We start from the raw sequence: 21,873 nt of genomic DNA, 5'->3' as shown, positions 1-21,873 counted from the left end.
GCAGGAGGTCATCAGTTCGAATTCCGGCGCCCCATATGGTCCCCTGTGCCTGCCAGGAGCAATTTCTGAGCCTGGAGCCAGAAATAACCCCTGAGCACTGCCAGGTGTGACCCAAAAAACCACACACACACAAAAAAAAAAAAACCAAAAAAGAAAAACAAAAAAAAAAAACTTTAATTTCCAGGGCCTGAGAGATAGCATGGAGGTAAGGCATTTGCCTTGCATGCAGAAGAACAGTGGTTTGAATCCCGGCATCCCACATGGTCCCCCGAGCCTGCCAGGAGCGATTTCTGAGCATAGAGCCAGGAGTAACCCCTGAGTGCTGCCGGGTGTGACCCCCAAACAAACAAACAAACAAAAAAAAACAAAACAAAAAACTTTTAATTTCCTCTTTTTTCTTTGTAGGATCAATCATATAGCTTGTAAAGGTTCCTGGAGCTTCTGTGAAGGACCTATTTTATTTGGCTCAGGACAGAGCCCTTAAATCCTCTGTGTGGATGATATACATATAGATGTTTTCATGAAGAGGAGTGAAAAGCCAGAAGGTTATAGACAGATGAGGCCTAAGACCTTTCCTGCCAGTAACTACACTGGCAGCAGCCGGCAAATGTTGCAAGAAATTCGGGAATCCCTTAGAAATTTATCCAAGCCATCAGATGCGGCTAAGGCTGAGCATAGTGTGAATAAAATGCTAACTGAAGACCCTCGACAAGTCAGGAATCCGCCTAAATTTGGGATGCACCATAAAGCCTTGCTAGAAATTCGGAACTCTCTATTGCCATTTGCAAATGAAACAAGTTTGTCCTCCCGGTGTCCTTCCGAAGTCAACCCACAGATGCTTCAAGACTTACAAGCTGCTGGATTTGATGAGGTAAGATTTTTTTTTTTTTTTTTTTTTTTTTTTTTTGGTTTTTGGGCCACACCCTGTGACGCTCAGGGGTTACTCCTGGCTATGCGCTCAGAAGTTGCTCCTGGCAACATATGGGGACCATATGGGACGGAGGATCGAACCTCGGTTCGTCCTAGGCTAGCGCAGGCAAGGCAGGCACCTTACCTCCAGCACCACCGCCCGGCCCCGAGGTAAGATTTTTATTTTGTTTTATTTTGGGGTCACACCAGTGGTGCTCAGGGGTTACTCTTGGTTCTGTGCTCAGAAATCACCCCTGCCAGGCTTGGGGGACCATATGGGATGCCCTGAATCGGCTGTTTGTAAGGCAAACGCCCTACCTCTGTGTTATCTTTCGAGCCCCATGAGGTAAGAATTTTTTCAAGGCAAAATGAAGGTGTTAAATTATCATGTAACTTTTTTTTTTTTGGCTTTTGGGTCATACCTGGTGGTGCTCAGGGGTTACTCCTGGCTCTGCACTCAGAAGTCACTCCTGGCAGGCTTGAGGGACCACATGGGATGCTGGGATTCCAACCAGGGTCCATCCTGGGCTGGACATGTGCAAGGCAAATGCCCTACCGCTGTGTTCTTTGGCCCCTAACAGTTTATTTTTTAATGTAATCTCATTTGTTTTCCTTTTGGTTTCTGGCCGTATCTGACTGTGCACAGGGCTCATTCCTGGTGGTACTTGGACCTATGGGTCAGCAACGTCAGCTTCATACAAGACAGGCATCTCTATCCTTGCACCATTTCTCCAGCCCAAAATGATTTGTGTCATTTCTTAAGAATTCATTTGAGGGGCTTTAAAGGATAGCGTAGTGGTTGGGCATTTGCCTTGCACGCAGCTGATTCAGGATGGATGGTAGTTCAAATCCTGGCATCCCAATATAGTCCCCCGTGCCTCCCAGGAATGATTCTGAGTGCAGTGCCAGGAGTAACTCCTGAGTGCTGCCAGGTGTGACTCAAAAACTAAAAAAAAATTCATTTGAGTGAATTTAACCATATAAACAAATTTGTATATTCTGTTAGGAAAGTATAATATGCACAGTTTTATTAGTGTCTTATTATTTTTTTGGTTTTAAGGTTCTACAGCAGAGAAAGGATAGTTTCTGATCTCAGGACATTTGAGCAGGGCTAAATAGAGATTTCAGGAAACTTCACTGTTAAATTCCAATCTCTATTTTTTTTTCTTTTTGTTTGTATTTGGGTCACACTCTTCTTATTCCTGTTTCTGCATTCAGGAATCATTCCTGGCGGTGCTCAGAGACCTACCATGTGTGCCGGGGCAACTGCATGAAAAGCAAGCTCTTGCTGTACTATCTTTCCAACCTTCTCAAAAAATTTTTTATTTTTGTGTCACACCTTGGCAGTGCTCAAGGGTTTACATCTTGGGGCCGGAGTGATAGCATGGCGGTAAGGTGTTTGCCTAGCATGCAGAAAGTCGGTGGTTAGAATACTGGCATCCCATATGGTCCCCCGAGCCTGCCAGGAACGATTTCTGAGCGTAGAGTCAGGAGTAAACCCTGAGCGCTGCTGAGTATGACCTGAAAAGAAAAAAAAAAAAAAGTTTACATCTGACTCTGAGCTCAGAAAATCACTCCTGGCAGCCTTGGGCAGATTATATAGGATGACAGGGATTTAGCGTGGGTTGGCTGCATGAAAGCAAATGCCCTACCCAGTATCCCTCTGTGTTATTACTCTGGCTCTGCCAAATTCTTATTATTTTTGTTTGTTTGTTTGTTTGTTTTGGGAGGGTCACACCCAGCAATGCTCAAGGGCCACTCCTGACTCTACGCTCAGAAATCGCTCCTGGCAGGCTCAGGGGACCATATGGGATGCCAGGATTTGAACCACCATCCTTCTGCATACAAGGCAACCGCCCTACCTCCATGTTCTCTTTGGCCCCGTGACTTGTATTTTTTTTGTTGTTTTGGGGCCACACCTGGCGGTGCTCAGGATTTACTCCTGGCTCTGTGCTCAGAAATTGGTTCTTGGCAAGCTTGAGGGACCATATGGGATGCCGGGAATCGAACCCAGGTCCATCCTGGGGCGGCTGCTTGCACGGCAAACGCCCTACCACTGTGTTGTCTCTCCAGCCCCTATTTTGTGACTTGTAAACAAAGTTCTCTGACTATGTAGGATAGAATTTAAAGCAACTTAGCCTTTTACTTAAAGCAACTTGGCCCTTGTACTGGAATACAGAGCCAAAGGACTCAATAAAGTCTTTTCATGATTTAAAACAGTTTCTAGTATTTTAACTGATATTATTTTAACAATCGAAGTTTGTTATACAAGTTTTTATATAAGAATAGAGTTAAGAGAAATAGAGTTAAGAGAAATAAGGCCAGCGTGGTAGTACAACAGGTAGGGTGTTGCATGCAGCCACCTTCAGTTTGATTGCCAGCATTTCATATGGTTCACTGAGCACGACCAGGCTTAATTCTTGAGCATAGAGCCAGGTGTAACTCCTGATATCCTTGGCTGTAACCCAAAAATAAAGCAAAAAAAAAAGGAAAGAAGGGGGGGGGGGAGGTAGGCAGGGAGGATGGGAGGAAGGAAGGAATGAAGGAAGGAAGGATAATTGCTGTGATTGTACCATAAATTAATCCTAAAGGAAAATAGTAATCTTCAATAGATTGAAGTGAAAATACAAAAGATTAATTTGAAGGATTTGAGACTATTGTTTTCTTTAATAATTTGAGGCAATAAAGAATTTATAATAAAGAAATTGATATAGTTTGGGGCTCTGTTTGTCTTATTTGTATATTTTTCTTGTGACATAGAGGTCTTTTCCTCTTACTAATTACAAAATCTTAAGTTTGTTTCTCTTTTAAATTTTACATTAGGATATGGTTATACAAGCTCTTCAAAAAACTAATAACAGAAGTATAGATGCTGCGATTGAATTCATTAGTAAAATGAGTTACCATGATCCTCGATGGGAACAGACGGCTGCAGCAGCTGCCAGGCCTATAAACACCAGCTTAAAACCAGGTGATTAATCAGACATTTTCTTCTGACTCTTCTTTTATAACATGGTTCTTAAATATTTATATTGGACTGGGGATGTGGCTCAGAGGTAGAGCACTTGCCTTGAATGTATAGGCACTTGATTTAGCACCTCCACTAAAATCTTTAAGTATATCAAATCTTTACACCTAAAAATTGTCAAAAGCATTCCTCTAAAGGTGATTGTCTCCAATTATGGTAGCAGCATTAACATGTTATTTTAAACTGAATGACAGACAGGGCAGGGAGAGAGATGTATGGTGATTAGTGACCGTGCCTTGCATGCACCTGATTTGGGTTTGATTTCTGGACCACATTGATCCCAAACAACACCAGGAAGGCCCCAGTGGTCCTCAGTACTGCAGATATAAAGCAGCTGCAGGTCTGCAGGCCTTGGCATTAAATCATGGGCCCAGATGGCCGATTATCATTAGGAGTAGCCCTTGTCACTGGGAGTAGCCCAATGCACCCTGAGCACCACTTTGAAAGTCCCTCCCCAGGAGAATGTTACTCTGGTGAAGGGGGATGTTCTGTTTGTGACTGTAAACCAAATACAATCATGTTTGTAATCATGGTGCTTAAATTAAAAAAATAAAAGCCCCTCCCCAAATTAGTATTTTGTTTAGTTTTTGTTTTTGTTTTTGGCTACAAGTTACTCCTGGCTCTACACTCAAGAATTTATCTTGTTGGTTCCCAAGGGATCATATGGAATGTTGGTGCTAAAACCCTGGTTGGCCATGAGCCAACTCCAGTCCATAGTTTTATTTTTTATAAAAAAGGATTTGGGCCGGCGCGGTGGTGCTAGAGGTAAGGTGTCTGCCTTGCCAGCGCTAGCCTAGGACGGACTGTCGTTCGATCCCCCGGCGTCCCATATGATCCCCCAAGCCAGGAGTGATTTCTGAGCATATAGCCAGAAGTAACCCCTGAGCGTCACCGGGTATGGCCCAAAAACCAAAAACCAAAAAAAAAAAAAAAAAGGATTTTAAAATCAATTTGAGGGTGAGTCCTTATGTTTCAGAAACATTCCTGTTGACCAATAAGTCTAGGTTGAAAATTATTTAATTGATTATCTGGAAATGCAATATGTTTTTTCCAAAGTAAAGCAAAATCTTTTTTGGGGAGGGCACACCCAGTGATACTTGGGTGCTACACTTAGTTCTACAGTCAGGAATCACGCCTGGTGACTTGGGACTGTATGGGATGCCAGGTCTTAAACCTGGATCAGCCACAATGCAAAGCAAGCAACCTACCCGTTGTGCTATCGCTCTGCTCCACAAACATTTTTTTGGGGGGGGGGTGGAAGCCACACATTTTGACGCTCGGGTTACTTTTGGCTCTTCTCTCAGGAATCACCCCTGGCAGGCTCAGGGGACCATATGGGATGCTGGGAATTAAACCTGGGTCCATCCTGGTTGGCCTCATGCAAGGCAAATACCCTACTGTTGTGCTATCGCTCTGGCCCACAAAAATAGTTTTTGTTTTTGAGGTCACACCCAGCAGCGCTCAGGGGTTACTCCTGGCTCTACGCTTAGAAATTGTTCTTGGAAGGCTCAGGGGACCATATGGGATGCTGGGACTCAAACCACCATCCTCCTGCATGCAAGGCAAACGCCGTACCTCCATGCTATCTCTCTGGTTCCCCACAAAATTATTACTATTATTTTTGGTTTATGGGTCATACCCGGTAGCGCTCAGGGTTACTCCTGGCTCTACGCTCAGAAATCGCTCCTGGCAGGCTCATGGGACCATATGGGATGCCAGGATTCGAACCACCGTCCTTCTGCATGCAAGCAAATGCCTTACCTCCATGCTATCTCTCTGGCCCCCACAAAATTAGTTTTATTGAATAGCATTTACTGAGAAAGATGTGAGAGGAGAGAGTAATCTGTGTTCAAAGTTTCTCCAGAGTGGAAAGAAGCAAGCAAAGATTTATTTATGTTCAAGGGAAAACAATATTTTTCTTGTTTTGTTTAGCTTTTTCTCTTTAGGCTATACCCTGTGGTGCTCAGGGCTTATTCCTGGCTCTGTGCTCAGGAATCCCTCTTGGTGGGCTTGACCACATGTACAAGGCAAGCGCCCTTCCCACTGCACTATCTCTCTGGCCCCAGTTAATTTTAAGTAAAACTCTTAACAGATTGCAGAGAGCATGTCATGTCTAGAGCATAGGAGTAGAAGGGTTTGGGAAGTGGAGAACAGTTACACACAGAATTTTCTAGAACGTGCAGAAGACGTGCAGAACAGTAGGGATGGTGGACACGCATGGGTGGCAGCAGCTTCCACTTGAACTGCTAGAACCTGAGTGTGAGAGATGATGACACTTACCTCAACTCACTCTCAGCAGGGGCCACTGTGCCTGATGCCCATGAGCACTTGCCTGCCTTTCCCAAAGTGTTGATTTGCCCAGAAATCATGCCAAAACCCTTTGTGATTTAGCTTGATTATCTTTTAAGCTACAGTTTTCTGCACTTTATTTAAAGTTTTTTTTTTTAAATTCTTTTTTTTTGTTTGTTTGTTTTGTTTTTTTTTGGGCCACACCCGTTAGATGCTCAGGGGTTACTCCTGGCTACGCGCTCAGAAATTGCCCCTGGCTTGGGGGGACCATATGGGACACCGGGGGATCGAACCGTGGTCCTTTCCTTGGCTAGCGCTTGTAAGGCAGACACCTTACCTCTAGTGCCACCTCGCCGGCCCCTTATTTAAAGTTTTAAAGTTGTTGCTAGTTTACAGTTTTTCTTTTGGTTTTTGGGCCGCACCCACCGGTGCTCAGGGGTTACTTCTGGCTGTCTGCTCAGAAATAGCTCCTGGCGGGGCCGGGCGGTGGCGCTGGAGGTAAGGTGCCTGCCTTGCCTGCGCTAGCCTAGGACGGACCGCGGTTCGATCCCCCGGCGTCCCATATGGTCCCCCAAGAAGCCAGGAGCAACTTCTGAGCGCATAGCCAGGAGTAACCCCTGAGCGTCACAGGGTGTGGCCCAAAAAACCAAAAAAAAAAAAAAAAAAAAAAAAAGAAATAGCTCCTGGCAGGCACAGGGGACCATATGGGACACCGGGATTCAAAACCACCTTCTTTGGTCCTGGATCGGCTGCTTGCAAGGCAAACGCCGCTGTGCTATCTCTCCGGGCCCAGTTTACAGTTTTTCTTTAGCAATAAATATTGAAAAACATTTAACCTACTGATTCCTCAATTATTGTAATTGTTTTGGGTATAAATCTTTATTTTTGAAATTTGCCAGAAAATGCTGCTGCATTTTCCACCTCGGCTTATATTCGAGTCACCGTTTCCCCAGTTTTTAGGGTAAAATTGGGGGCAGCTTATACTTGAGCATATACAGTAGCTTGGTGCTTAGGGCAGGGATGTGTAACTGGTGGCTACTGCTGGCTCACGAAGTAAACTTGAGTAAACTTACTGGGCTTAATTCCTAGTCACTCCTTTCTCTCCCTTGTGTCATTCCCTCCCTCAACACTTCTCTTAAGTGAAGAAACATTAATAATATGTCTTTGGTCTTTTTGTTCATACGTTTTTGTGTTTTTGGTCACACCCAGTGATACTGAGGGGTTACTCCTGGCTTGATGATCAGGAGTCACTTCTGGGAGGTTCTGGGATATATGCTATACTGGGGCTCTGACCCAGTCAGTTGCTTACAAGGCAAGCACCCTACCTGCTGTACTATCATTCTGGATTAAATGATGTGTCTTAAAAGAAGAATTTCAATTTTTTTTTTTTTTGTTTTGTTTTTTGGGCCACACCCGTTTGATGCTCAGGGGTTACTCCTGGCTAAGCACTCAGAAATTGCCCCTGGCTTGGGGGGACCATATGGAACTCCTGGGGATCGAACCGGCCCCAGAATTTCAATTTTTTAGTGATAAAAGTCAGGTCCTGGGCTGGAGAGATAGCATGGAGGAAAGGCGTTTGCCTTTCACACAGAAGGACAGTGGTTCAAATCCCAGTATCCCATATGATCCTCCGAGCCTGCCAGGAGCGATTTCTGAGAGGAAAAGCCAGGAATAAACCCTGAGGGCTGCTGGGTGTGACCTAAAACACACACACACACAAACACACACACACACACACACACACATATGTCAGGCTCAACACACACACACACACACACACACACACACGTGTCAGGCTCAATAGCCTGTATTGATGTAACATTACTTACAATATAATTAGTGATAGCTTCATGTCAGTGTCCATTTTCCTCTATCTTTATTGCAAGACATCCCCCTCACCCAGCAGGTAAAGGCAATTCAGTGAATCAACTCCAGTATATTGCCCTTGGCCATTTGTTGCTCCCTTACCATGTATTTTTCTTTTTTTTTTTTCTCTTTTATTTATTTATTTTGCTTTTTGGGCCACACCCAGTGATGCTCAGAGGTTACTCCTGGCTCTGTGCTCAGAAATCGCTCCTGGCTTGGGGGACCATACAGGATGTTGGGGGATTGATCTAGGTTAGCGCGTGCAAGACAAACACCCTGCCACTTGCTCCACTGCTCCGGGCTCTTCCTTACCATGTATTTTTATTTCCCCGCCTATGAAAGGGATCTTTCTTTCTTTGTTTTGTTTTGTTTTGGTTTGGTTTTGGTTTTTGGGCCACACCCGGTGGCGCTCAGGGATTACCTCTGGCTGTCTGCTCAGAAATAGCTCCTGGCAGGCACGGGGGACCATATGGGACGCCGGGATTTGAAATAACCACCTTAGGTCCTGGGTAGGCTACTTGCAAGTCAAACACCGCTGTGCTATCTCTCTGGCCCCAAAAAGGGATCTTTATCTATCCTGAGGTATATGGATTTTTGGGGTGAGGAATGTTTGGGCCACATACAGCTTTGCTTAGTGCTTACTTCTGGTTCTACTGAGGGTTTTTTTTTTTTTTTTTTGCCACATCTGGCACTCAGATTACTGCTGGCTCTGTGCTCAAAATTTGCTCTTGGCAGGCTCAAGGATCATATGGGTTACAGGGGATTGAACCTGGGTTGGCTGTGTGCAAGGCAAATGCCCTACCCTCTCTGCTATCGCTCTGGCCCCTCAGGAGTTACTCTTGAAGAGTGCTCAGTGAAGCATATGTAGTTTCAGAGAAGAGCCCAGGATCAGCTACCCGAAAGGCAAGCACCTTAATCTCTGCTATCTTTCTGGTCCTTGGAGATACACTATTTACTGTGTCTCTCTCCAAAATACTGATGACTGGCCTAGGAGATAGCACAGCTGTCGGGCATTTGCTTTGTATGAAGCCAATCCAGGACAGATGGTGGTTTGAATCCTGGTAACCCGTATGGTCCCTGGTGCCTGCCAGGAGGGATTTCTGAGTGCAGAGCCAGGAATAACACCTGTATACCTCTGGGCGTGATCCCAAAAAACAAAATACTGATGACATTATCTTTTCGGGGGTGGGGTGGGGTGGGGAGGTGGGGATCATACCTCGTGGTGCTCAGGAGCTATTTCTGGCTCTGTAGATAGGAGTGACCCCCAGCAGTGCTCACGAGCCCAAATGTAGTGCTGGAGGTTTAACCCAGGGTTGTGGTCACCACAGCCACATGCAGACATAGCTCCTGTGCTTTCTCTGGCTCTGTGTTATCAATAAAGAAGGAAACTGGTTTCTAAGGAATAGAGGTGAGCATCCTTTGGTGTCTTTTGAATGTAGAGCTACGAGAAGGCAATGTGGAGTTGAAAATTTTAACTGTATGACTAAATTGTTGGATTATTTTAATGTTTAAAAGCCAGTCACTTAATAGTATGAGAATTAACATCCTCCCTTGTCTTATAAATTTAGGGAATGTACAACAACCAGTTAACCGCAAACAAAGCTGGAAAGGCTCGAAGGAATCCTTGGTTCCTCAGAGGCATGGTCCGCCACTTGGAGAAAACATGGCCTATCACTCTGAAAGTCCCAGCGCACAGCCAGACGTGGGTAGACCTTTGTCAGGGTCTGGGATAGCAGCATTTGCTCACCCCAGCAACGGTCAGAGAGTGAACCCCCCCGCCGCCGCCTCAAGTGAGGAGTGTTACTCCTCCGCCACCCCCCAGAGGCCAGACCCCTCCTCCAGGGGCACCACCCCACCACCCCCTGCCTGGGAACCCAACGCTCAGAACCAAGCGCTACTTCAGGGAACATGGACTATGTGATCCCACGAATCTCTCCTGTCCCGCCGGGAGCCTGGCAGGAGGGCTACCCCTCCACCACCGCTGAGCACGGCCCCCTTGAACCCCAGCCAGGGACAGAGAGGCATCAATTCTGTTCCGGTGGGCAGGCAGCCCAATCATCATGCCAGAGCTCCACCAAGTTCAGCTTCCCGCCTGGCAGAGCTGGCATTCCGAATGGAGGCGGGCAGACCGACTTCATGATTCACCAAAATGTAGTCCCTGCTGGCCCAGTTAGTTGGCAGCCACCCCCACCGTACCCCCTGGCCCCAGGTAATGGGCAGAACCCTGCTGCTTTGCCATCGGGGCCAGCTACGGCTCCTTCCTATACAAATGGAAACATTCCTCAGTCCATGATGGTGCCAAACAGAAATAGTCACAACATGGAACTGTATAACATCAATGTCCCTGGACTGCCAACAACGTGGCCTCCAGTCGTCATCTGCTCCAGCCCAGTCATCCCCGTGCAGCGGGGCACGAAATTCCTACCTGGCAGCCGCCGAATATACCAGTGAGGTCGAATTCTTTCAACAATCCTTTAGGAAACAGAGCGAGTCACTCAGCTAACTCTCAGCCTTCTGCTACGACGGTCACTGCCATTACTCCAGCTCCGATTCAGCGCCCGTGAAAACATCCCGCGTGCTGAACCCGAGAGCTGCAGACTGCGCTGGCGCCCACCCACCCCTCATGGCTACCACAGCCCCTTCAGACTGTTCAGGTCCATTCCTTTCTCGGAGGCCACGACTTCCAGTGGTGACGGTGCTGCCACCTGTTGCTGATGCCCCCAGCTATCAGGGTCCACCCCCACCGTACCCCAAGCATCTGCTGCATCCAAACTCGTCTTTTCCACCGTATGACTCTCGCGGGAAACCGAACAAAGAGTGGACCAGCCGAGCTTGCCCAAGGAAGAGGAGGGTGAAAAAAGTTATGAAAATGTAGAGAGTGGGGATAAAGAGAAGAAGCAGATTACAACTTCACCCATCACAGTTAGGAAAAACAAGAAGGATGAAGAGCGAAGGGAATCTCGCATTCAGAGTTACTCTCCTCAGGCATTTAAATTCTTTATGGAACAACACGTGGAAAATGTGCTCAAATCCCACCAGCAGCGTCTCCATCGCAAAAAGCAGTTAGAAAATGAAATGATGCGGGTAAAGCCTTTTTAAAATTATGTATTTTTATATTCAGCCATCTGCTTGATGTTTGTTTTAAAATATTTTTAAAATTGATGTTTACTTAACGGTTTTTCTCAAGCTAAATATATTTCAGTTATTTAGAGGTCACTGAACTTGAAACCACTTTTTGTCATTGCAATTTAGTATTTCAAAATTTATCAGAAATTCCTGTAATGAAAGTTTACAGTGAATCACTTAGGTAAACAGGTCTTTATGGAAGCAGGGATAAAGGCTACTTTTTAGGTTTTATATATTATTTCATAACATTTAAAATAAGAAATATTTGGACCCCATTTCTTTATCTGCTTAAGACTTTTTTTTGTTTGTTTGTTTTTTGGGTCAAACCCGGCAGAAATCAAGGGTTACTCCTAGCTCTGTGCTCAGAAATCGCTCCTGGCAATTTCTGGACCATATGGGATGCTGGGATTCGAACTATCATCCTTCTGCCTGCAAGACAAACGCCCTACCTCCACGCTATCTCTCTGGCTACTCCAGCCCCTTTTAATCACATTTTATTAGAAAGTATCATGAAATGTCTCTTTCTAATTTTATTTTATATCGACTGAGAAAAAGTGCTGGAGAACTTATAAAACTAGTGAAAAGGAAATAATATGTCAACACTTAAGTTTAGTTAATATGTAATTCTACATATATCTCCTCAGAAGATTGAATATTGTATTTTTTTTTGTTTTTGTTTTTGGATCACACATGTTGTCACTCAGAAATTACTCCTAGCTCTATGTTCAGAAATCCCTCCTGGCAGGCTTGGGGGACCGTATGGGATGCTGGAATTAGAACCACTGTCCTTCTGCATGCAAGGCAAACGCCCTACCTTCATGCTATTCTCTGGCCCCTATCCTCTCTTTTTATCTTATGTATAGTTCTAAAGTATGACTCCTAATAACTTTAAATTCAAGAGGTTTATTTATTTATTTTTTTGGTTTTTGGTTTTTGGGCCACACCTGGCGGTACTCAGGGGTTACTCCTGGCTCTCTGTTCAGACTAGCTCCTGGCAGACATGGGGAACCCATATGGGATTCGAACCAACCACCTTAGGTCCTGGATCAGCTGCTTGCAAGGCAAACACCGCTGTGCTATCTCTCCAGCTGACCCCCCCCTTTTTTTTTTCGGAGAGGTTTATATTTATGTTAAAATTTTTTCACATACTTTTTTTTGGGGGTGTGGGGGTCTTACCTGGCAGTGCTCAGGGGTTCTGGCTCTCTGCTCAGAAGTCGCTCCTGGCAAGATCGGGGGACCATATGGGATGCACCAGAAATTGAACCATATGCAAAGCAAGTGCCCTACCGCTTTGCTAGTACTCTGGCCCCACACATACTGTTTTGGGCGGCCACACCCAGCAGCATTCAGGGGTTACTCCTGGCTGTCAATAAAATTTCTCTTGGCAGGCTCAGAGGACCATATGGGATGCTGGGGATCAAGCCTAAGTCAGTCATGTGCAAGGCAAATGCCTTACTTGCTGTGCTATCACTCTGGCCCTTTTCCACATACTTTTGAAAGCTATTCCTTTTGGTTTGGAGCTTTTAGTTAGGGCCACACCTGGTGGTGCTCAAGGGTTACTCCTGGCTCTGCACTTAGAGGATCACTCCTGGCCAGTTAAGGGACCATGTAAGTGATAGGGATTGAATCTGAGTTGGCCGCTTGCCAGGAAGGCAGGCACAATATCCATAGTGCCATTCTTTTAAAATGATTTTTCTAAATGTGATCTTTTGGAATTGTTATTCATGCTGTAAACTGAACTTTGTTAGCTAAGATAATAGCTATGAAATATGTATTTTATTCATATTTTAGCTCTTAGGATTTCTTACTAAAGTCTGTCTATATGTATTTTCTTAGTTTATTTTTCCTTTTTCCTCTTCACTTTCACTAATAGCTGATTTAAACTTTTATGGTGTTGGAAGCTTTGCTGACTTCTGTAGTCTCCATTACTGTGTAGGCAAGTAAGATTTTAAGAGAAATGGTTCTATACTAAGTCTGGCATGTCACTCTTCTTAAACGATTTTGCATGCAAATGCGCATCCTAACAGAAGCATGAGGTTGCTAGTCTTTATTTTAATCTTGCGTTTCTAGAATTAGACTCTACTTTTCAAACAAAATTACTTTTCTATTTAAACTCTTAAATTAGTTCTTAATCAAAATTAGCCAAAAACCAAACTTGTTTCACCTTCTAAATCTAGGTTTTCCTTGTCTACTTAGAAGTCTTTTTTTTTTTTTTTTTTTTTGGTATCTCTGTAAGTCACAGTGACTTCTTGGAAAAGTTCTAAAATATCTAATGCTAGCTTGTTTTTAAACAAGATGAGGAGGAAACCTATTTTGCGTAGTGTTGGCATGAGTTCTGCCCTTCCGTAGTCCAGTACCCTAATAGAAAGATAAAGGAACTGCTTTTTAAAGAAATTGAATCACTGTGAATTACAAAGATATTCATGATTGAGTTTCAGGCATACAGTGTTCCATCAGTATCCACTTCCCTCCACCAATGTCCCAATTTTTCCTCCTGCTTCCCACTCCCCAGCCTGCCTTTGTGTCTCCTTTTAGCACTGCCCTCCTCCAGAGTGACCACACCCTACCCTTACCACCCAGAGCACTATTGTACGTTCCCTGACCTCTTAACAATCCCCAACTCCCAGTGGCAAGCTTCCACTGGAAACCTAAAAAGGGATGTCTTTTAGTGAGTGTTGGTTAGGTTACAGTAGACAAGTCTAGTATACCGTGGTCTGTCCTAAGTGAGTGCGTGCAAGGCAAATGCCCTACCACTTGCACTGCTGCTCCAGCCCCTACTATACCCTTTTTTTTGGGGGAGGGGGTTTTGGGTCATACCCAGCAGCACTCAGGCCACTCCTGGCTCAACGCTCAGAAATTGCTCCTGGCAGGCTCAGGGGATCATATGGGATGCCGGAATTCAAACCACCATCCTGCATGCAAGGCAAATGCCTTACCTCCATGCTATCTCTCCGGCTCCTAGTATATCAATTTATTTATTTATTTTTTTGTTTTTTTTGGGCCACACCCGGCGATGCTCAGGGGTTACTCCTGGCTGTCTGCTCAAAAATAGCTCCTGGCAGGCACGGGGGACCATATGGGACACCAGGACTTGAACCAACCATCTTTGGTCCTGGATCAGCTGCTTGCAAGGCAAACGCCGCTGTGCTCTCTCTCTGGGCCCATATACCAATTTTTTAAGAATAAATGAGCCTGGGACCAGAGTGGTGGCGCAATGGTAGGGCATTTGCTTTGCACACGCTAACCTAGGAGGACCGTGATTTGATCCCTAGCATCCTATATGGTTCCCCAAAGCTGGGAGCAATTTCTGAGTGCATAACCAGGAGAAACCCCTGAGCATCACAGGGGTTTGAATGAGTACGGAATGAATTTGTTTGTTTACTTTTTTTTTTTTTTTTTTTTGGTTTTTGGGCCACACCCTGTGACGCTCAGGGGTTACTCCTGGCTATGCGCTCAGAAGTTGCTCCTGGCTTCTTGGGGGACCATATGGGACGCCGGGGGATCGAACCGCGGTCCGTCCTAGGCTAGCGCAGGCGAGGCAGGCACCTTACCTCCAGCGCCACCGCCCGGCCCCTGTTTGTTTACTTTTGGTTTTAATTTATTTTTATTTTTTTGGTTTATATTTTATTTTATTATTATTATTATTATTATTATTATTATTATTATTTGGTTTTTGGGCCACACCCGGCGGTGCTCAGGGGTTACTCCTGCCTATCTGCTCAGAAATAGCTCCTGGCTGGCACAGGGGACCATATGGGACGCCAGGATTCGAACCAACCACCTTAGGTCCTGGATCGGTTGCTTGCAAGGCAAACACCGCTGTGCTATTTCTCCGGCCCGTTTTTTATTTTTTATTTTATTTATTTTTAATTTATCTCTTTGCCCACACTTGGTGACGCTCAGGTGTTACTCCTGGCTCTGCACTCAGAAATCACTCCTGGCTCGGGGGACCATATAGGACACTGGGGGATGGAATCTCAGTCTGTCCTGGGTCAGCCGTGTGCAAGGCAAACACCCTACCACTGCACCATCACTCCAGCCCCTTTATTTGTTTATTTTTTGGCAGTGCTTAGGGCTTATTCCTGGTTCTGGGCTCAAGAATGACTTCTGGGGCACTTGGGCGCCATATGTAATGGCAGAACCATATGTAAGGACAGAACCCAGGTTGGCTGTGTGTAAGGCCTTGTCCATTTCACTATCTTGTCCCTGAAAGATGAAAAAATAAGAATAAAATGGGATAGAGAAGGCTTTTGAATTTGAGACCTAGTATTTCTCAAAGAAAACATATTGAAAGCATTTATTCATTTACTTTTGGGTGAATATGCATGAGAGACAGAGGAGGATGCATATTATATAGGCAGATGTTTGGTCATTGCATGTTGGGGTCCTCTTAGAGGGCTCCTTTAGAGAAAAGTAGAAAGGAAGTTTTCCACAGCAGAATCTGCATACATACACTTTCCACATCTCTTAACTCGCCCTGAAGTTGCATTTTTGATCATTAATTTTCTCAAATATATTCTAGATTTCTAACATGCCTTATTAAAAATTATGCATTTAACCTTAAAATACAATGCCTGAATTTCTTCCAAACTGTTTCTTAATATTCAGTCTAGAAAATGCTTCCTTATTTAACATACAGTCTATTTGCCTAGGTTGGATTATCTCAAGATGCCCAGGATCAAATGAGAAAGATGCTTTGCCAAAAAGAATCTAATTACATCCGTCTTAAGAGAGCTAAAATGGACAAGTCTATGTTTGTGAAAATCAAGACATTAGGAATAGGTGCTTTTGGAGAAGTATGTCTAGCAAGGAAAGTAGACACTAAGGCTTTGTATGCCACAAAAACGCTTCGAAAGAAAGATGTTCTGCTTCGAAATCAAGTTGCTCATGTTAAAGCTGAGAGAGATATCCTGGCAGAAGCTGACAACGAATGGGTAGTCCGTTTATATTATTCATTTCAAGATAAGGACAACTTATATTTTGTAATGGATTACATTCCTGGGGGTGATATGATGAGCCTGTTGATTAGAATGGGAATCTTTCCAGAAAACCTGGCACGATTCTACATAGCAGAGCTTACCTGTGCAGTCGAAAGTGTTCATAAAATGGGTTTTATCCATAGAGATATTAAACCTGATAACATTTTGATTGATCGTGATGGTCACATTAAATTGACTGACTTTGGCCTCTGCACTGGCTTCCGATGGACACATGATTCTAAGTATTATCAGAGTGGTGAGTAAAATCATTAAATTTGTTGGGTAAAGATTAATATGCTTTATTAATACAACAAACATAATATGGTTTATTAATGCAGTAAGATATAAAATGCAGGGCCCGGAGAGATAGCACAGCGGCGTTTGCCTTGCAAGCAGCCGATCTAGGACCAAAGGTGGTTGGTTCGAATCCCGGTGTTCCATATGGTCCCCCGAGCCTACTAGGAGCTATTTCTGAGCAGACAGCCAGGAGTAACCCCTGAGCACTGCCGGGTGTGACCCAAAAACCAAAAAAAAAAAAAAAAAAAAAAAAAAAAAAAAAAAAAAAAAATATATATATATATATATATATATATATATATATATATATATATATATATATAAAATGCAAAATAATATCTCTGTACTATGCATGCATATATCTATATGTGTATCACTGGATGGGGCCAGAAATCCTGGTTCGGGCTTGAAACGTGGCTAATTGTGGGTGACGTCTTTAAATTTACAGTGAAAAGGGGCTGGAGAGATTGTATGGAGGTAAGGTGTTTGCCTTGCATGCAGAGGGTCAGTGGTTCGAATCCCGGCACTCCACATGGTCCCCCGAGCCTGCGAGGAGCGATTTCTGAGCACAAAGCCAGGAGTAAACCCTGAGCGCTGATGGGTGTGACCCAAAACCAAACCAAATCAAACCAAACAAAAATTTACAGTTTAAAGACTCTTAGTTTTATGGTTGCTTAGTATCAGTAATATCTTTTGAGTTAATCATCTCAGGTTTTGTCAGTGGGTCATGCCAAAAAATAGTGCTTAAAAAATACAAGATTGAAAAATAGTTAAAATATTTTTGCATTGAGGCCACATGTGGCAGTGTTCAGGGATCCTTTGTGGTGGCGCTTGGGACCTAGAAGAGGATGAAGTATCAAACCTTGGTCCTTGTATGCTTTGCCGTTGAGCTATCCTGCCCACTCAGAAACTCTTTGCTTTTGTTTTTTATTTTGCTTTTGGGCTCATGCCTGGAGATGCTCAGGGATTACTCCTGGCTCTGTACTCAGATTACTCTGGCGCTTCTCAGGGATGTTAGGGGTCGAACCTGGCTGGGTCCGTCACGTGCAAAGCAAATGCCTATTGTCTGTACTATTGCTCTGATCCCCCTCCCACATAGAAATTACTTCTTTTTGTTGTTGTTTTTGTTTTTGGGCTACATCCAGCGGTGCTCAGTTCCTTCTGGCTCTCTGCTCAGAAATCACTCCTGGCAGGCTCGAGGGACTATATGGAATGCTGGATTTGAACCACCGTTGGTCTTGGGTTGGCACTTGCAAGGCAAATGCCCTACCGCTGTGCTATCTCTTTGGTCCAGAAATTATTTCTATCTCTGCATTACTCATTGCCATTTTGAGTAAATTACTGAATCTCTGATAAATTTTCTTTTGTTTTTGGTTTTGGGGCCATACCCGGTGATGCTCAGGGGTGACTCCTGGTTATGCACTCAGAAATCACTCCTGGCTTTGTGAGACCATATGGGGTGTTGGGATTGAACCCCAGTCCATTCTGGGTCATTTGTGTGCAAGGCAAATGCCCTACCGCTACACTATTGCTCTTGTCCCTTTGATAATATTTGCATATAACATAAAGGCATATACTTTCTGTATCTTGGATTACAGACTTTCCAACCATTTGGCATACTTTGTATCAAAACAAAATGTTCAGATCAATCGGCTTTAGGTTTATCTTTGTTATTGTGCTTCCCTTTCTTCCTTACTACTTAGGTGACCATCCCCGGCAAGACAGCATGGATTTCAGTAGTGAGTGGGGGGACCCGTCCAACTGCCGCTGTGGAGACAGGTTGAAGCCTCTGGAGAGGAGAGCTGCACGCCAGCATCAGCGATGTTTAGCACATTCTTTGGTCGGAACCCCCAATTACATTGCCCCGGAAGTGTTGTTACGGACAGGTAAATATTTGCTTCACAAATAATTTCAGTGTACCTTTAGACCAGCTGGAGTTTAAAGTAGAGTATTCAGGGGCTGGAGTGATAGCACAGTGGCAGGGTGTTTGCCTTGCCCAAAAAGGACGGACACTGGTTTAATTCCTGGCATCCTATATGGTCCCTGAGCTTGTGCAACTTCTGAGCACAGAGCCAGGAGTAACCCCTGAGCACTGCTGAGTGTGACCCCCCCCCAAAAAAAAAAATTAGAGTATGTCTTCTTATTCAAGTGCCAGTAAAATTACTCGTTTTACTACCCAAATTGGTAATTTAGTATATATTTTGAATACATTTTGAGCATTCAACGAGTTTTTGTATAACTCTGCTGTCTTCTCTTAGGTTATACCCAGTTATGTGATTGGTGGAGTGTTGGTGTGATTCTTTTTGAAATGTTGGTGGGACAGCCTCCTTTCTTGGCACAAACACCGTTAGAAACACAAATGAAGGTAAGGTATAAGACAGAGAATCTACCGCAGAAAAAGTGGTTCCAATAGCGTAGACCTTTCCTCAACAGTCTTTTTCTTAAAACATCTAGTCATGGGGCCGGAAGGTGGCGCTAGAGGTAAGGTGTCTGCCTTGCAAGCACTAGCATAGGACAGACCGCGGTTCGATCCCCGGCGTCCCATATGGTCCCCCCAAGCCAGGAGCGATTTCTGAGCGCATAGCCAGGAGTAACCCCTGAGCATCAAACGGGTGTGGCCCAAATAACCAAAAAAAAAAAATCTAGTCAGGGGGCCGGCGTGCTGGCACTAGAGGTAAGGTGGGTGCCTTGCCAGCACTACCCTAGGATGGACTGTGGTTCAATCCCCCCGGTGTCCCATAATGTCCCCCAAGCCAGGAGTAACCCCTGAGCGTCACCGGGTATGGCCCAAAAGAAAACAAAAAATGGGGGGGGGGGGCCCGGAGAGATAGCACAGCTGCATTTGCCTTGCAAGCAGCCGATCCAGGACCAAAGGTGGTTGGTTCGAATCCCGGTGTCCCATATGGTCCCCCGTGCCTACCAGGAGTTATTTCTGAGCAGACAGCCAGGAGTAACCCCTGAGCACCGCTGGGTGTGACCCAAAAACAAAAAAAAACAAAACAAAAATAAAAACAAAAAAAACCATCTAGTTAGCTATTGGGTGTCATGTTTGTTTTGGTGCTGCGGTACTTAAAATTGGGGATCACACACTTGTGGCAAAAGAACCACACTTGGTTATGCGGGGTGGTGCCAAGAATTGAGTTGAGGCTTTCACACCTGCAAAGTATATGCTTTTTTGTTTTTGTTTCTTTGTTTTTGTTTTTGTTTTGTTTTTGGGTCACACCCGGCAATGCTCAGGGGTTACTCCTGGCTCTGTCCTCAGAAATCGCTCCTGGCAGGCTCAGGAACCATATGGGATGCCAGGATTCGAACCGCCGTCCTTCTGCATGCAAGGCAACCTCCTTACCTCCATGTTATCTCTCTGGCCCCAGTATATGCTTTTTTAATAAGCCATTTTATTCACTCTCACCCTGTACTCATGATTCAGTCACATAAGAAATGTCAGCACTTGATGTGGTCCACATCCAGCATGCTCAGAGGCTACTCCAAGGGAACCAGGTAGTGCTGGGCGTCTTACCTGGGCCCCCTCTGTGCCAGTAACCTCCATGGAGAGTAACCTTTTGAGTGCTCTCTTTGGCCCTTTAATACGCTATGAAGATTTTTTTTCCAGTTGGTTGGTTGTCACTTACTGCCTCTTCCCAGCTTTATTATTTTTTCTATTAGGTTCCCAGTATTTCATGGCCTTTTCCCAGGACCTCCAGGTCTGGGCCTAGAGCCCCAAAGCACTGCCAGTTGTGCTTCTCATGGCTTGCATTGTGTAAGGATTTGTGAGGACCATAGTTGTTCACATGTAGCTGATTCCTTGGTGCTGCTGCATCGGAGACAGCCTGGTGTGGGATCCTTGGTGAGGGGAAAATAGGTTGATATAAACCAGGGAGAAGACTCAAAGTAGGGGAGCACAAGTTTTGTATGTAGCAGTTGTCGGCTCAGTTCTGGTGCTTCATTATCCCCAGAGCCCTGTACAGAATCCTCTCCTGAGTGTTTTGGTGGGAGTGGACCCCAGTGCTGCCAGTTTGGCCACAGAACAAAACAGCAAAGCTTTACTGCATTTCTGTATTCAGGCAATGAACAACAGGAAAAAGACTAGTAAGGCTTGTTCTTTAAGTCCTCTTGCTTGTCTCAGTAAAAGTTCAGTAAAAGGGGTCTGGAGAGATAGCACAGCTGCGTTTGCCTTGCAAGCAGCCGATCCAGGACCAAAAGTGGTTGGTTCGAATCCCGGTGTCCCATATGGTCCCCCGTACCTGCCAGGAGCTATTTCTGAGCAGACAGCCAGGAGTAACCCCTGAGCACCGCTGGGTGTGGCCCCCCCCAAAAAAAAAAAAAGTTCAGTAAAAGTTTTTGGTATGAAATTTGGAGAAATTCTTTGTTTTCTTTATTTAACTTCTAAATTTTAAAAATCGTTTTTAAAGGTTATCAACTGGCAAACATCTCTTCACATCCCCGCACAAGCTAACCTGAGTCCTGAAGCCTCTGATCTGATTATTAAGCTTTGCCGAGGACCAGAGGACCGCCTAGGCAAGAATGGTGCTGATGAAATCAAAGCTCACCCGTTTTTTAAGACCATTGATTTCTCCAGTGACCTGAGACAGCAGTCTGCTTCCTACATTCCTAAAATCACACACCCTACAGATACTTCTAATTTTGATCCTGTCGATCCAGATAAGTTATGGAGTGATGAAAATGAGGAAGAAAACGTAAATGACACTCTAAATGGATGGTATAAAAATGGAAAGCACCCCGAACATGCTTTCTATGAATTTACCTTTCGAAGGTTCTTTGATGACAATGGCTACCCCTATAACTACCCAAAGCCTATCGAATATGAATATATTAATTCACAAGGTGCCGAACAACACTCAGATGAAGACGACCAGCACCCAGGCTCAGAGATCAAGAATCGCGACCTGGTTTATGTTTAACACTAGAAAATCATTGTAGTAAGAAGTTGCAAAAGGTCTGTGACCCAGGGTTTTTTGAGGCTCTGAGACAAAAAAAAAATATGCAAGTGTGACAGAGCTAGGTAGATAAGCTCTGTGTACATTATTTAATATTCCTAAATTATGGGAAATTCTTTTTAAAGTGTTAATTTATTTCAGCTTTTTTTTAATCAGTGATTTAGAAAAATTGTTATAAAGTAAATTATGAGCTGAATAGTATATAGTCAGTTCTTGGTACTTAAAGTACTCAAAAATAGTGCTTTGTATAAAAGTCTGGTATCTCTTTGTACATATGCTCCATCATTTTAAAAGTTTTGGAAAATTTTCTGAGACAGTTTTAGTTTTTATCTTGCTTTAACCAAATATGAAAACATCCCATACTTAGTTAAAGAGCTTTTTTTTCTCTGGTAATCTGATTTTGGCACAAAATAAGTTCTAGAAA

The 21,873-nt window shown here is 44.3% G+C and overlaps 1 protein-coding gene across 1 annotated transcript; it reads left to right on the top strand.

Moving 5' to 3' along the window:
• The first annotated feature begins 355 nt into the window (after positions 1–355).
• LATS1 (large tumor suppressor kinase 1) lies at positions 356–21,567 on the top strand. Its single transcript, XM_049789322.1, is given in 16 exon segments — positions 356–871; positions 3,733–3,880; positions 9,661–9,863; positions 9,865–9,931; positions 9,934–9,989; positions 9,992–10,060; positions 10,062–10,145; positions 10,148–10,459; positions 10,461–10,499; positions 10,501–10,767; positions 10,770–10,910; positions 10,913–11,176; positions 15,871–16,453; positions 18,198–18,380; positions 18,753–18,859; positions 20,904–21,567. Coding segments are annotated over 16 exon segments (3,384 nt in total). The 5' UTR covers positions 356–520; the 3' UTR covers positions 21,414–21,567.
• Positions 21,568–21,873: the final 306 nt, after the last annotated feature.

The sequence above is a fragment of the Suncus etruscus genome, chromosome 15, assembly GCF_024139225.1.
Source record: "Suncus etruscus isolate mSunEtr1 chromosome 15, mSunEtr1.pri.cur, whole genome shotgun sequence".
Classification (NCBI taxonomy): Eukaryota; Metazoa; Chordata; class Mammalia; order Eulipotyphla; family Soricidae; genus Suncus; species Suncus etruscus.
The sequence above is the reverse complement of the archived record's forward strand: the minus strand, read 5'-3'. Positions and strand labels throughout refer to the sequence as shown.